General features: G+C 41.7%; 2 protein-coding genes across 2 annotated transcripts; one reads left to right on the forward strand and one right to left on the reverse strand.

Annotated features, from left to right (window-relative positions):
* Positions 1–2,287: 2,287 nt before the first annotated feature.
* On the reverse strand, positions 2,288–5,358 carry LOC115196276 (T-cell surface antigen CD2). The gene is made up of 5 exons (XM_029756943.1): positions 5,214–5,358; positions 3,772–4,050; positions 3,442–3,687; positions 3,072–3,230; positions 2,288–2,940 (listed from the first exon to the last, which is right to left on the reverse strand). The coding sequence occupies exons 1-5, from the start codon at positions 5,338–5,340 to the stop codon at positions 2,642–2,644; spliced, it is 1,110 nt and encodes a 369-aa protein (XP_029612803.1). The 5' UTR covers positions 5,341–5,358; the 3' UTR covers positions 2,288–2,641.
* A 1,082-nt stretch (positions 5,359–6,440) lies between these two features.
* LOC115196275 (uncharacterized) lies at positions 6,441–11,222 on the forward strand. The gene is made up of 5 exons (XM_029756942.1): positions 6,441–6,559; positions 7,646–7,942; positions 8,870–9,142; positions 9,310–9,408; positions 9,653–11,222. The coding sequence occupies exons 1-5, from the start codon at positions 6,475–6,477 to the stop codon at positions 11,062–11,064; spliced, it is 2,166 nt and encodes a 721-aa protein (XP_029612802.1). The 5' UTR covers positions 6,441–6,474; the 3' UTR covers positions 11,065–11,222.
* Positions 11,223–12,186: the final 964 nt, after the last annotated feature.

The following is a 12,186-nucleotide window of genomic DNA, read 5'->3' on the forward strand; positions in this document are numbered from 1 at the left end:
AAGCCTTAGTACCTCAGTGTGACTAACTGAAAGTGACTGACTGTACAATATTAACAACCCAGATTGGAAACTGAAGGTCAAACCACAGCCTTCTCACTTTGTTTTAGGCAGTAGGTCCAAGTTGCCTCTTGAACCTGATCTTAGGTCAGTTTTGTGTTTTCTCCCTAACGATTATGGCAATAGGATTTGGGGTGGGTAGGTTGATCTTAGATCTGTGCCTAAGGGCACAATGATTTAACCCAGAGACGGGAAGTGATTAGTTTAGGGGTCAGAGTTCAGACTGTCGAACATGGCTCTGAGTGATAAACCTGAGTTTACTGTAGCCTCAGCGTGTATCAGGGATACAGCTATTTTCAACCTAGCTTCCTTTTCTGCTGTAAATCTGAATGTGGGAACTCCGTTCATGCGTTTCTCTTACGCCTGCTACGTTCGGTTAACTTTATTGTGACTCCTGCCGGTCTGTCATCAAACTGGTTCCCAAATGTTTACTCGCTGTCCGTGACCCAGCCAAAGTCTTTCAGGAACATATTCAGATTTCTGTCAACTAACTAGTTTAAATGTGACCCAAAGGAAAACGTTAATGGCCCACAAGTAGGTCCCTGGCCCACCCACTTCCACTATTACTGTTGAATAGTCATGCAAGCAGAATAAATGAACATGGAAGCAAAGCGTCATCTAGGGTTTATATTGTGAACAGGCGTGTGATGGAGAGGTTTTTTCAAATAACATTTTATTGGTCACATACACATGGTTGCAGATGTTAATGTGAGTGTAGCAAAATGCTTGTAAAAAAATGGGTGCAAAAACCTGTGTTAACAGTCATGTGCAGTTCAGCATACACAAATACACACACGCACACACACACACACACACACACACACACACACACACACACACACAGCGTCACATCCCTCCCACACACACAGGAAAAGAAGGTAAGATGTGTGGAAGCGAGGGCTTCAGATAAGTGTTTCTTTCAGCATCTTTGCTCCCTGCATGCTATGGGTTGGTGCTGTGCCAAAACCACAGCCCAGAGGCCTCAGCGATGTAACATGAAAACAAGAGATTACATGAGAGCTTTACTCACAGGTGTGAATACAGAGAATGACTCAAATGCACAATGATGTGAATGGAAACATTTTCAAAACTATTGTTATCATCTTGCAATTGTTAACTATCAGACCTGGGTTCAAATACATTTGCATTTTAATTATTTGTATTTGAAATACTTATTTCCTGTGTATTTGAGTATTTTCAAATAATGCTGCCCGAATCAACTAGATTATTTGAAAGTATTTCTATAAATAGAATACTATTTTAAACTATTTTCAAATACACGCTGTCGTACAAGTCGATCCAGAGCATCCCAAACATGTTCAGTGGGTGACATGTCTGGTGAGTCATGGAAGAACTGGGACATTTTCAGCTTCCAGGAGTTGTGTACAGATCCTTGCGACATGGGGCCGTGCATTATCATGCTGAAAGATGAGGTGGAGACGGATGAATGGCACGACAATGGGCCTCAGGATCTCATCTCGGTATCTCTGTGCATTCAAATTGCCATCGATAAAATGCAGTTGTGTTCGTTGTCTGTAGCTTGTGCCTGCCCACTCTGTTCACAACGTTTGTGGTTGTGAGGCTGGTTGGACGTACTGCCAAATTCAACTACGTTGGAGCTGGCTTATGGTAGAGAAATGAACATTCAATTCTCTGGTAACAGCTCTGGTCGACATTCCTGCAGTCAGCATGCCAATTGCACACTCCCTCAAAACTTGAGACATCTGTGGCATTGTGTTGTGTGACAAAACTGCACATTTTAGAGTGGCCTTTTATTGTCCCCAGCACAAGGTGCACCAGTGTAAAGATCATGCTGTTTAATCATCTTATTGATATGCCAGATCTGTCAGGTGGATGGATTCTCTTGGCATAGGGGAAATTATCATTAACAGGGATGTAAACAGATTTGTGCACAGTATTTGAGAGGGAAAAGCTTTTTTTTGCATAAGGACAGTTTCTGGGATCTTTTATTTCAGCTCATGAAACATGGGACCAACACTTTACATGTTGCCTTAATATTTTTGTTTAGTGTACTTGTACTTTCAAAGAAAAATATCCATATACTAAATTCTAAATGTATTTGAAAGTAATCGCAATACTCAAAATAGTATTTGTAGTGAACACAGTTCTGTCAGCTATTAATCATCGAAAGATGCCATACATTGCCTCAAAGCACAGCTTCATCATTAGCATTGTGGTTGGCAATCACATAATTCAGTCAATGACTATGGGCCTGTAATTCTTTACTTTTTATTGACAACCACACAGACATCAAGTTAAGGTCACTACTTCAAGAGGAGGTGGATAGATAGGTAGGCTACAACCTATGGTTGATTTTGATAAACACTCAATTCAACATAAAAATAACATAAAAACAATGAAACAGAATTTTGAAAAGGCATTGGAAGAAAAATGTTTAATTTATATAAAATCTAGTGTAAAAATAATTACATTAATTTGTACAATAGAACACTGTGTGGGTATTTTTTTCCTTCCTTTTCTATTCTTTAAATAACAACATTTTCAACATGTAGACTGCTGGAACTCCTTTCCTTGGATCAGAAGGCTAAACCTGTTTCCAGGCTCATTGCCTGGGGGGGTGAGGGCCTTTCTTCCTGGGCTGGGGTAGCGGTGGGGGCTGCTCCACATCGTCATCCATTGGTGTCTGTGGAGGCCTCCCTCGAGCCTGGGCTCTGGGTTGGGGCTCGGCCTGGCTGGAGGCCCTGGCCGTAGGCCTGGGGCCCGTGGAACCAGGTGGGGCCCCACCGGGAGGTCTCTGCCTTTGCTTCTGGCCCTCTGGGTGAGAAGGATGCTTTGTCTGGCCCTCTGGGTGGTAAGGATGCTGGGTCTTGGTCAGGGGGGCTAGTCTCAACTCTCTTTCCTCTGTGAGGGAGAATGAACAGATGAAATGAGGGACGGAACAAAAGAAAGATACTGTAGATACCTTAAATGTTTCTGCACAGAACACCAACACAATAGTCATAGACATTTGAGCTTTGGTCTGAAGCTATTACCTTCAAAGCGCATCGGGCTCTTGCGTCGGCTGAGGCAACAGCACACCAAGGTGATGATGATGAGGAGGAGTACCAAGCCCCCTCCCCCGGCCAGGATGCACACCATGGTCAAGAAATCAAAACCAAACAGTAAACCACGATCACCCGATTTTGAGACAGCTGAGAGGAGGGTGGGGGATGAGGGGTGGAGCAGAGGAGAGACAAATCAGATGTTTTACTGTCTTTTTTATGTGGTGCTCCACCAATCTTAAATATTGATCACTTTTTTCCTGAAAACAGAAGAAGAAAAACAGAGAGAGAAAGAAACAGAGAGAAAGAGAGAGAGATACACAAAGAGAATTGCAATTGAACCCTTCAAAACATACTGTACCGTTGCATGTTGGTTTGACGATGTCACTTGTCTCCTCGTTGACCTCGTTGACTGCAGAGCAGGTGAAGGTGTCCAGCGCTTTCAGTTGTTTCAGACCGATGATCAAGGTTGTTTTTGTTTCCCCATTTAAAGGCTGTCCGTTCTGGCTCCACTTGAAAGTCACTCCCTCAGTGTTGGTCAAGGTACAGGTTAAGGTGACGTCCTTATCAGAACAGGTTATTTTCACTGAGGGCTTGGAGACCTTTTCTGGAGAGAAACAAAATGTCAGTGTCTCTAAAGGAGAGGATACGGTACTTGTATGGTTGGAAAGAAAGAGAGAAAGAGACTTACCCTTCATACACAGTCTGAAGGACCGATCTAGGATGTTTTTCCCGTCGCTGTTGAACACCTCTGCTTTATAAGTACCTTCATCTGCCAACTTCAGGTCTTTGAGCTGAAGAGACCCATCATTGGAGATGTCCTCAGCCTTGCCTGGTTTGAACATTCCATTCTTTCTTTTAAATATAATGTTGCCATTGTGTTTCCAGGTTATTTCTTTCGAACTCAATTCCTTATAATTAAGAGGGATGGTGAAGTCAGTTCCAGGTTGCAAATAATGAAAGCATGAATCTGTGATAGAAGAGAAGAAAAGAGATCCGAATAATTCTCTGTTGCTGATGGTAGCATACTTTTATTACATTTTGGGGTCAATAAAGAATTCAAAAATGTGATCAAATTCAATTATTATTATTGACATTTTTGGTCAAGCATTTGTCTACAGTATAAATGACCAATTATGTATTCTACATTTCAAAGTAAAATAAGTTAATTTCAAGTACAACTGTCCATTGTTAGTTCCTCATCATTTGTCAGTTAGGCCAACTACCAGGCAAATATGCTCTAAAACAGGCCCATAAAATAAAGTGTCACAACTTATACCAAGTGTTTCTAACTTGGATCGAATTCAAATAATGCTACTGTATGAAAAGACATGTTCAACTGGTTGGGTTAGCCACAGTAACCCAGATCATTCTATTTCATCTTCCTGTTCTTGTGTACTGGGTGTTTGAAACAGAACATGCCTTTCTGAAAGGCCACAGATACTAAAAACAGGACCTCTTCAAATCAAATGGCCTATCTGGGGACAATATCATAGACACAGATGGTCAGATTAAGCCTTCTCCTTGAGTAAATAGGATGTTAATCTTGGTCAAAATAAATTACATTGTCATGAGAAAAAACACTTAAGTAAAATAATAAGTATTGTACCACATAATGATCTTAAAATATCTAAATAGCATTTACAACATCCATTCAAATCATTCTAATAATGAGATAAAATTGCGATATCAAAGATCGAATCCCCGAGCTGACAAGGTCAAAATCTGTCGTTCTGCCCCTGAACAAGGCAGTTAACCCGCTGTTCCTAGGCCGTCATTGAAAATAAGAATTTGTTCTTAACTGACTTGCCTAGTTAAATAAAGGTAAAATAAAAAAATGACATTGTTATATTTACAAGATAACACGTAATAGAGGCACCACAGAAGAGACATTTTCGATGTCATTTTTCATGCCCACGTCGTTGTTCATTTTCTCCCTAACATTGCTCAAATCAATTGTGATCAAATGTAAAGGTTCAATAGCAATCCATGAATGTGACCATCAATAGGTAAGACCTTTTTATTTACCAGATTGACCCTATTTGATGATCATTTAAATGAAAAGCATTCTATTTCAAATCAATAGACATCCTCTTCTCAAATAACAGGGGGGTTAGAGGGAGAGTGTCTTACCTGCTGCTGAAAGAGCGATAAATCCATGAAGGACAAGGAATGCCAGTGATAATGTACAGGCCATTGTGTTGTTTCTACATGTACTGTGAGAAAAATGTACAGGTTTCAGTTTAGTAGTCAGACCCATTCCTGGGTCTCTGTGTGTGTGTGTGTGTGTGTGTGTGTGTGTGTGTGTGTGTGTGTGTGTGTGTGTGTGTGTGTGTGTGTGTGTGTGTGTGTGTGTCTCAGAAGAGGAAATGATCCAACCAGCAGGCCCTGTATGTATCTACTCCCTCAGCAGTGCAGAAATGTCATATCTTAAAATAATCTTCAAACAAACTTTTCATCTTCTCATCAGTATCAACACGGATTTTCTCAGGCACGTCCTAAACACAACCTCTTATTACAAAACGTTTTTTAAAATTCATGTCAAAAAAGACATCTAGGCTACATTCGTTAATGTCAAAAAAGACATCTAGGCTACATTCATTAATGTCAAAAAAGACATCTAGGCTACATTCATTAATGTCAAAAAAGACATCTAGGCTACATTCATTAATGTCAAAAAAGACATCTAGGCTACATTCATTAATGTCAAAAAAGACATCTAGGCTACATTCATTGTGTGGCATTAAATGCCACAAAACTCCATATTAGGACATTTTCATAAATAAAAAAGAAGACGAAAACGAAGGATATTACTCATAAAGTTTACTTTTTCAGATCAGCTTTTCCTTTCTCAACCTAACACTATGTCATCATGCAAAACTGACCCTGGGTCTGTACTTAGGAGTGGCAAGTTCATACACTGTAATCACTTACCAATTCCAAACTGAGCCCTATATACCTACTGGAGAGCACATCTGAAAGGATTGGACAAATGAAAGCAATATTGCAGAATGTGTTGATGTCTTTCTTTTCCTCTATCCACCAGAAGTACCCAGGTGTGGGTGACTGGGCTTGAATTGGAATAGGGCAAGCCAGTGAACTAGAGTTTTCATGGATTGTAGAACTATGCTGACATCTAGTGTTCAATAAATTTAGTTGCATCACCTGCACTTTGGACATTCAAATTGCCTTCCCCCAAACTGCGAATTGTTGTACGTTTTTCAAATGTTTGCCAGTCAAAGTGAGAATTTACATCCAAATGTCCTTTCCTTGACCTCAGCAGGTCACCGTGGTCGACTACATTCCATGTGAGCATGCACAAACACGACGAAACCATAATAGTCTTCAAAAGAAAGAAACACTTTCACTTTCATATGGATCGCACCTGCGGGCGATGGCTGACCAAGGAATATCAACTCCCAGTATAATAGGCCTAGTCATTATATTATGTTGCATTTATGGCGGACAATTCGTCAATGGTAAGTGAATGTATTTCCCCGGGCTAGTAGACTATTTATACAATTATACACAATTCAAGAAAGCTGAGATTTCAGTCTAGTGAGACCAGGTGTTTGGACGCGCTGATCCATGATCGACGCACCTTCACTGCTCTCCTGTCCTAGAAAAATCCTTTGATGGATTGTTCTTGGAATATATTTGGTATTGTTAGCCTTTTTCTATTGCTTTTGCTTACGAATGTATTTTCTTTTGTTGACATAAATGTTATTCAGAATATCAGTGGCGGAAAAAGTACATAATTGTCATACTTGAGTAAAATTAAAGATACCTTAGTAGAAAATTACGTAAAAGTGAGTAAGTAAAAGTGAAAGACACCCAGTAAAATACTAATTGACTAAAAGTCTAAAAGTATTTGGTTTTAAATATACTTAAGTATCAAAAGTAAAAGTATAAATCATTTCACATTCCTTATATTAAGGAAGCATTTGTGTTTGGCCAGGGGCACACTTCAACACTCAGACATCATTTACAAAGGAAGCATGTGTGTTTATTGAGCCAGATCAGAGGTAGTAGGGATGACCAGGGATGTTCTCTTGATGTGTTTGAATTGGACCATTTTCCTGTCTGCTAAGCATTCAAAATGTAACAAGTACTTTTGGATGTCAGGGAAAAGTATGGTGTAATTTTTACATTATTTTCTTTAGGAATGTAGTGGAGTAAAAGTAAAAGTTGTCAAAAAATATTAAAGTCCAGATACCCCCATAAATTACTTAAGTAAAGTAGTTTTACTTAAGTACTTTATACAACTGGAAAATACTACAACTGAATTTAGGCTAATTACTAGCCTTGCTAGTTTACCCACCATCTATTCCCCACACCTTCTGTTTCCCCGCACACAAATATTTTTGGTTTCAGTTACTGCATTTTGTGCCGGGTGTTGCTTTTGGGGCCTTTGTACACTGTCTAGAAAAGTTACTAGGGGGGAAGACTGTTGAAATACAGGGTAATAACATTGTTCCTTACAATAAATCAGCCCATTTATACCATATGAGGGCAATGTGACTATGTCATGTTAACTGTGGTGTAACTCTGTTCTCATCCAATAGCAGCTGGACAGTCCACCACCCGTTATGTCATCACAAACGGCAATGTCATCATCAACCCTGGGATCCGTGGTGGAGTTTTACAGGAGATCCTCTGGAAACATGGTGGAAACAAGGCGGTGGAATGGGACAATGTCAGGATACAGGAATTTCCTGATTTTAAAGAGAAGACATCATTGAACACTACAACAGGAGAAATCACTATCAGACAGCTGACCCAGCAGCTCAGCGGGGTGTATGAGGCAGAGGGTTTGATTGGTGGAAAAATACAGACCTTTCAGCAGAGAGTGGAAGTCATTGGTGAGTCAAGGTTTCCTAAAGTATGAATCAGGACCAACGTTTGGGTCATAAAGTCATTTGGTTGGCAACCACTGGCTTGTAGTATGATAAGTACTGTTGAGGAGTTGCTCACTTTTGAAATACATTTTGTTTCTGGTTTTGTTTTTATTTAATTTCTCAAACATAAACTAAGCCTATGCTGCGCTCTCCAAAAGCCCCCATGATAAGAATTCCAGGGTGATAGCAATCACATCAGATGCCCTGGCCTAGAACCAGCCATTCAGGTTTGTGGAGGGAGGGAGGGAGGGAGGGAGGGAGGGAGGGAGGGAGGGAGGGAGGGGAAATAATGCCGCCATTTCCATGATTGTGTAAAACTTTCAGTCCAACAGTTGTCACTAAGCTAGCAGAGAAACTGGGAACCAAACACATTGTAAAGAGATAGAGACAGTGTGTGTGGGTGTACAGTGTGTGTACAGTGTGTGTACAGTGTGTGTACAGTGTGCGTGTGGGGGGGGGTGTACTGTGTGTGTGTACATTGTGTGTGTGTGTGTGTGTGTGTGTGTGGGGGGGGGTGTACTGTGTGTGTGTGTGTGTGTACATTGTGTGTGTGTGTGTGTACAGTGTGTGTGTGTGGGGGGGGGGGTGTACTGTGTGTGTGTACATTGTGTGTGTGTGTGTGTGTGTGTGTGTGTGTACATTGAGTGTGTGTGTGGGGGGGGTGTACTGTGTGTGAGTGTGTACAGTGTGTGTGTGTGTGTACAGTGAGTGTGTGTGTGGGGGGGTGTACTGTGTGTGAGTGTGTACATTGTGTGTGTGTGTGTACAGTGAGTGTGTGTGTGGGGGGGTGTACTGTGTGTGAGTGTGTACAGTGTGTGTGTGTGTGTACAGTGAGTGTGCACCACCACGTGTTCTCTGCTATGTGACATACTCCTCCATTTCCATCCACAGACCCAGTATCACAACCTGACGTCACCTGTGAATTGAACGGCACCGTGGCAACACTTCGCTGCAGTGCTGAAGGTCCACTGGTGGAGTACCGCTGGTCTTGGCCTGACCATCAGGAGGAGATGTGGAGCCAGGAGCAGACTGGACAGCACTACATCACCACATCCCCAGAGTCAGACAGCTACACCTGTGAGGCCAGGAACCCAGTCAGTGAGAAGACACAGACCTACAACAGCAACGACTGCCTGGCCAAGACAGATAGCCGAGATATAGAAGGTTTGGGTTTTGTGAAGTGAATACCATTCTGTTGGAATATTTAGTCAAGTTTAAATGATGTATTTCGATGCTGTTGATAAAGAAATAGGAATTCCTTTGTTCAGTTTCCACTGACCATGTGACTTGACGTGTGTGTATCTGTCTGTATGTGTGTGTGTGTGTGTCAGGTCATCCTGAGATCTACATCTACACTGGTATTGCTGCAGGTGTCTTGTTTTTGGTTGCTGTTGTGGTTGTGATCTGGCTCATCAAGAAGCGTTCCAAAGGTAAGCCCATGTCTTTCATTAAGGACAGTAATACCTTATAACAGGGTTCTGTGTTATGAGTCTCTTGAAGCTGTATTGACATTGTGTTGATTCATTGTGTTCGGTTTAGACTCATAATCAACTGAAGAAAATCTGACACTTTGTCTGAAGTTGCATTTCCCTTTCTTTCTAAGCCCTCTAGTCGCTCCATACCTGCATACCCACTGACTTCCCTTCTTTCCTCTGCCTTGTTTTTGTAACTAAGGCCAAGCAAATTCTGTGGATCAATCAAGATCTGTCGGCTCCCTTGGTCACACAACAGCTGATACCTTCCAATCCGGTCATGACATCCCTGTTCCTCTAGATTTGCGGAGAACAGGGAATGCCAACCATCTTGAAGAGGATCGAGAGAAGGCGGTGGCAATCAGCCAGGCAGAGATTAGTGAAGAGGAGAATATGCTATTACTAGATGAAGAACTCACTCAGAACACAAGTGTAAAGGATAGGGTCAATCAGATCAACCAGAACAGTGAGGCTGTGAAAACTGGCGAGGGTGAGGGAGAGAAGAAACCATTACTAGACAAGGCAGGATCCACTGATTCAGATGTTGTTGTGAGTAATATCCCATTCAAACTGAACAACCAGAATCAGGTTTGGGAGTCCGGAAAGCAACAGAGGGAAGAAAAAGAGCAGAACGCAGAATCCAAACAGAACATGAACGTTACCTTGGGGAGTGTTACCGTGGATACTGGCCAAACTGCTCCTCCGAAGCCACCTCGGAGCAGCCTTAACTATAATTCACCGTACCCACAGATTCTGGAGACACAGCAGAGCAGAGGGCATCATGGGAGAGGAACTGACCAAAGCATGGCTGGTTATGGCACAGAGAGAGATGGAGAGGGAGATGGAGAGGGAGATGGACAGCTTATGTCCCAGAAAACCTTAGACACAGGGGAGGAGAGCGGAGGAAAGGAGGCGGCGACAAGAGAGGAGGGAGAACGCGTTGAGAAAGAGAAGGTAGTAGAAGATAATTTAGTGAGAGAGGAGGGAGAGGGACAAGAAGAGACAGATAGGAGAGGTGATGGAGGAGAAAAAAAGAGACAGGAGAGAGAGATGGAAAATAATGAAGAAGAGCAGATGAAAGGAGAGGGAGAAGAAAGAGGGAAGAAAGGAGAGGAGACACAGAAAGGAGAGAAGGGAGAGGAAGGAAAGAGCCCAACTTCTCCCGAACAAACACTCCCCCGCAAAGCCCCCCGACCACCTCTCGCCCCAAAACCATCATCTATAAGACATGGCAACCAGATGGGTGTAGAACAAAGAAGCGTAGTGAAAACAATGGAAACCCAGAGGAGCAGTGGTCAGGTAGACAGAGAGAGAGGAACACCTCTGAGGAGACCCACTAGCTCAGTGTCAGACAGTACAGACACTCCTGATAGAAGCAGTCCAGGATTGTCAGCTGTTCCTATAGTCACAGCATTTAGTCCAAAGGTGGGCAGTGGTACCCTATCCAATCCAGGAAAGTCCAGTTCAGGTGCACCCTCCGGACCAGTAGACACCAGTTCAGATAAAACATGTACAGCAATAGAGAGTAGCTCAGATACTCTGTCTACTACAGAGGAAGATGTACCAACAGAGACCAGTAAAGCTACAGCCTCTGTACCAAGAGAAAACAGTTGAAAGCACTTGTTGAAATAGTTGTTTTTAACAAAAATATTAGGCTTTGTACGGGACGCTTTGTTTCTCTTATATTTAGACAAAATGGTTTATTTAAAACCAAATACCTTTAGACTTTTACTTTAGTCATTTTCAATTAAAGTATCTTTACTTTTACTCAAGTATGACTTTTGGGTACTTTTTCACCACTGTATTATAGCACATCAACATAATGTATTGTGTTGGTACAGTATACAGTACATTTTATATACCAACATACATTTTGTATTTTTTAGGTGCATTTTATGAAGAAAAACATTTCATTAAGAGCTTACTTGATCCTTTACATGGTGTGAGGGCTGATACTTTGCTCTATAGAATTAAGAAATATTTCAGAAGTTAATATAAAAACTGTCACGTCCTGACCATAGAGAGTCCTTATTTTCTATGGTAGAGTAGGTCAGGGCGTGACAGGGGGGGTTAGTCTAGTTTATTATTTCTATGTGGGGTTCTAGGTTTATTTTTCTATGTTGGTGATTGTGTATGATTCCCAATTAGAGGCAGCTGGTAATTGTTGTCTCTAATTTGGGATCATATTTAAGTAGCTGTGTAACATCCGTCGTTAGGAATGGACGAAGGCGCAGCGGGAATGTGGATACTCATGTTTATTGATGAGAAACAAGTAAAGCATCCACATGAAAACCAACAAAAACAATACTCACGACGGCAACAGTGTGACAGGCTAAACAAGCAGTGATCACAAACAACTACCCACAACCCCAAAGAAAAACACACACTCCTATATAGGACTCCCAATCAAAGGCAACTCAACACACCTGCCTTCAATTGGGAGTCCCAATCACCAACACAACCATTCACACACACAAAACCCCCTGCCACATCCTGACCAAAACTAACACAATTATGCCCTCTGCTGTTCAGGACGTGACAAGCTGTTTTTTCCACTTGTGTTTATGGGATATTGTTTTGAGTTAGTGCACGTAGCATCGCTGTAGTCAAAGTTTGTTTATTCATTTATTGTTTGTTTTGTATTTTGCAAAGTTTCACTTTGTAATAAAAGATGTGGAACGCTACTCACGCTGCGCCTTGGTCCGACCATTATTACAACGACGATCGTGACAAAAA

Source organism: Salmo trutta, chromosome 6 (genome assembly GCF_901001165.1).
Source record: "Salmo trutta chromosome 6, fSalTru1.1, whole genome shotgun sequence".
NCBI lineage: Eukaryota > Metazoa > Chordata > Actinopteri > Salmoniformes > Salmonidae > Salmo > Salmo trutta.

What these genes read in the sequence shown, in the direction of transcription:
- LOC115196275 (XM_029756942.1), top strand. Translation starts at nt 6,475, where the DNA reads ATGGCTGACCAAGGAATATCAACTCCCAGTATAATAGGCCTAGTCATT. An exon ending in TGGCGGACAATTCGTCAATG is followed by an intron (nt 6,560 to 7,645) that starts GTAAGTGAATGT and finishes CTCATCCAATAG; the next exon opens with CAGCTGGACAGTCCACCACC. An exon ending in GCAGAGAGTGGAAGTCATTG is followed by an intron (nt 7,943 to 8,869) that starts GTGAGTCAAGGT and finishes TTCCATCCACAG; the next exon opens with ACCCAGTATCACAACCTGAC.
- LOC115196276 (XM_029756943.1), bottom strand. Translation starts at nt 5,340, where the DNA reads ATGGGTCTGACTACTAAACTGAAACCTGTACATTTTTCTCACAGTACA. An exon ending in CTTCAGACTGTGTATGAAGG is followed by an intron (nt 3,688 to 3,771) that starts GTAAGTCTCTTT and finishes GTTTCTCTCCAG; the next exon opens with AAAAGGTCTCCAAGCCCTCA. An exon ending in CGTCAAACCAACATGCAACG is followed by an intron (nt 3,231 to 3,441) that starts GTACAGTATGTT and finishes CCCTCCTCTCAG; the next exon opens with CTGTCTCAAAATCGGGTGAT.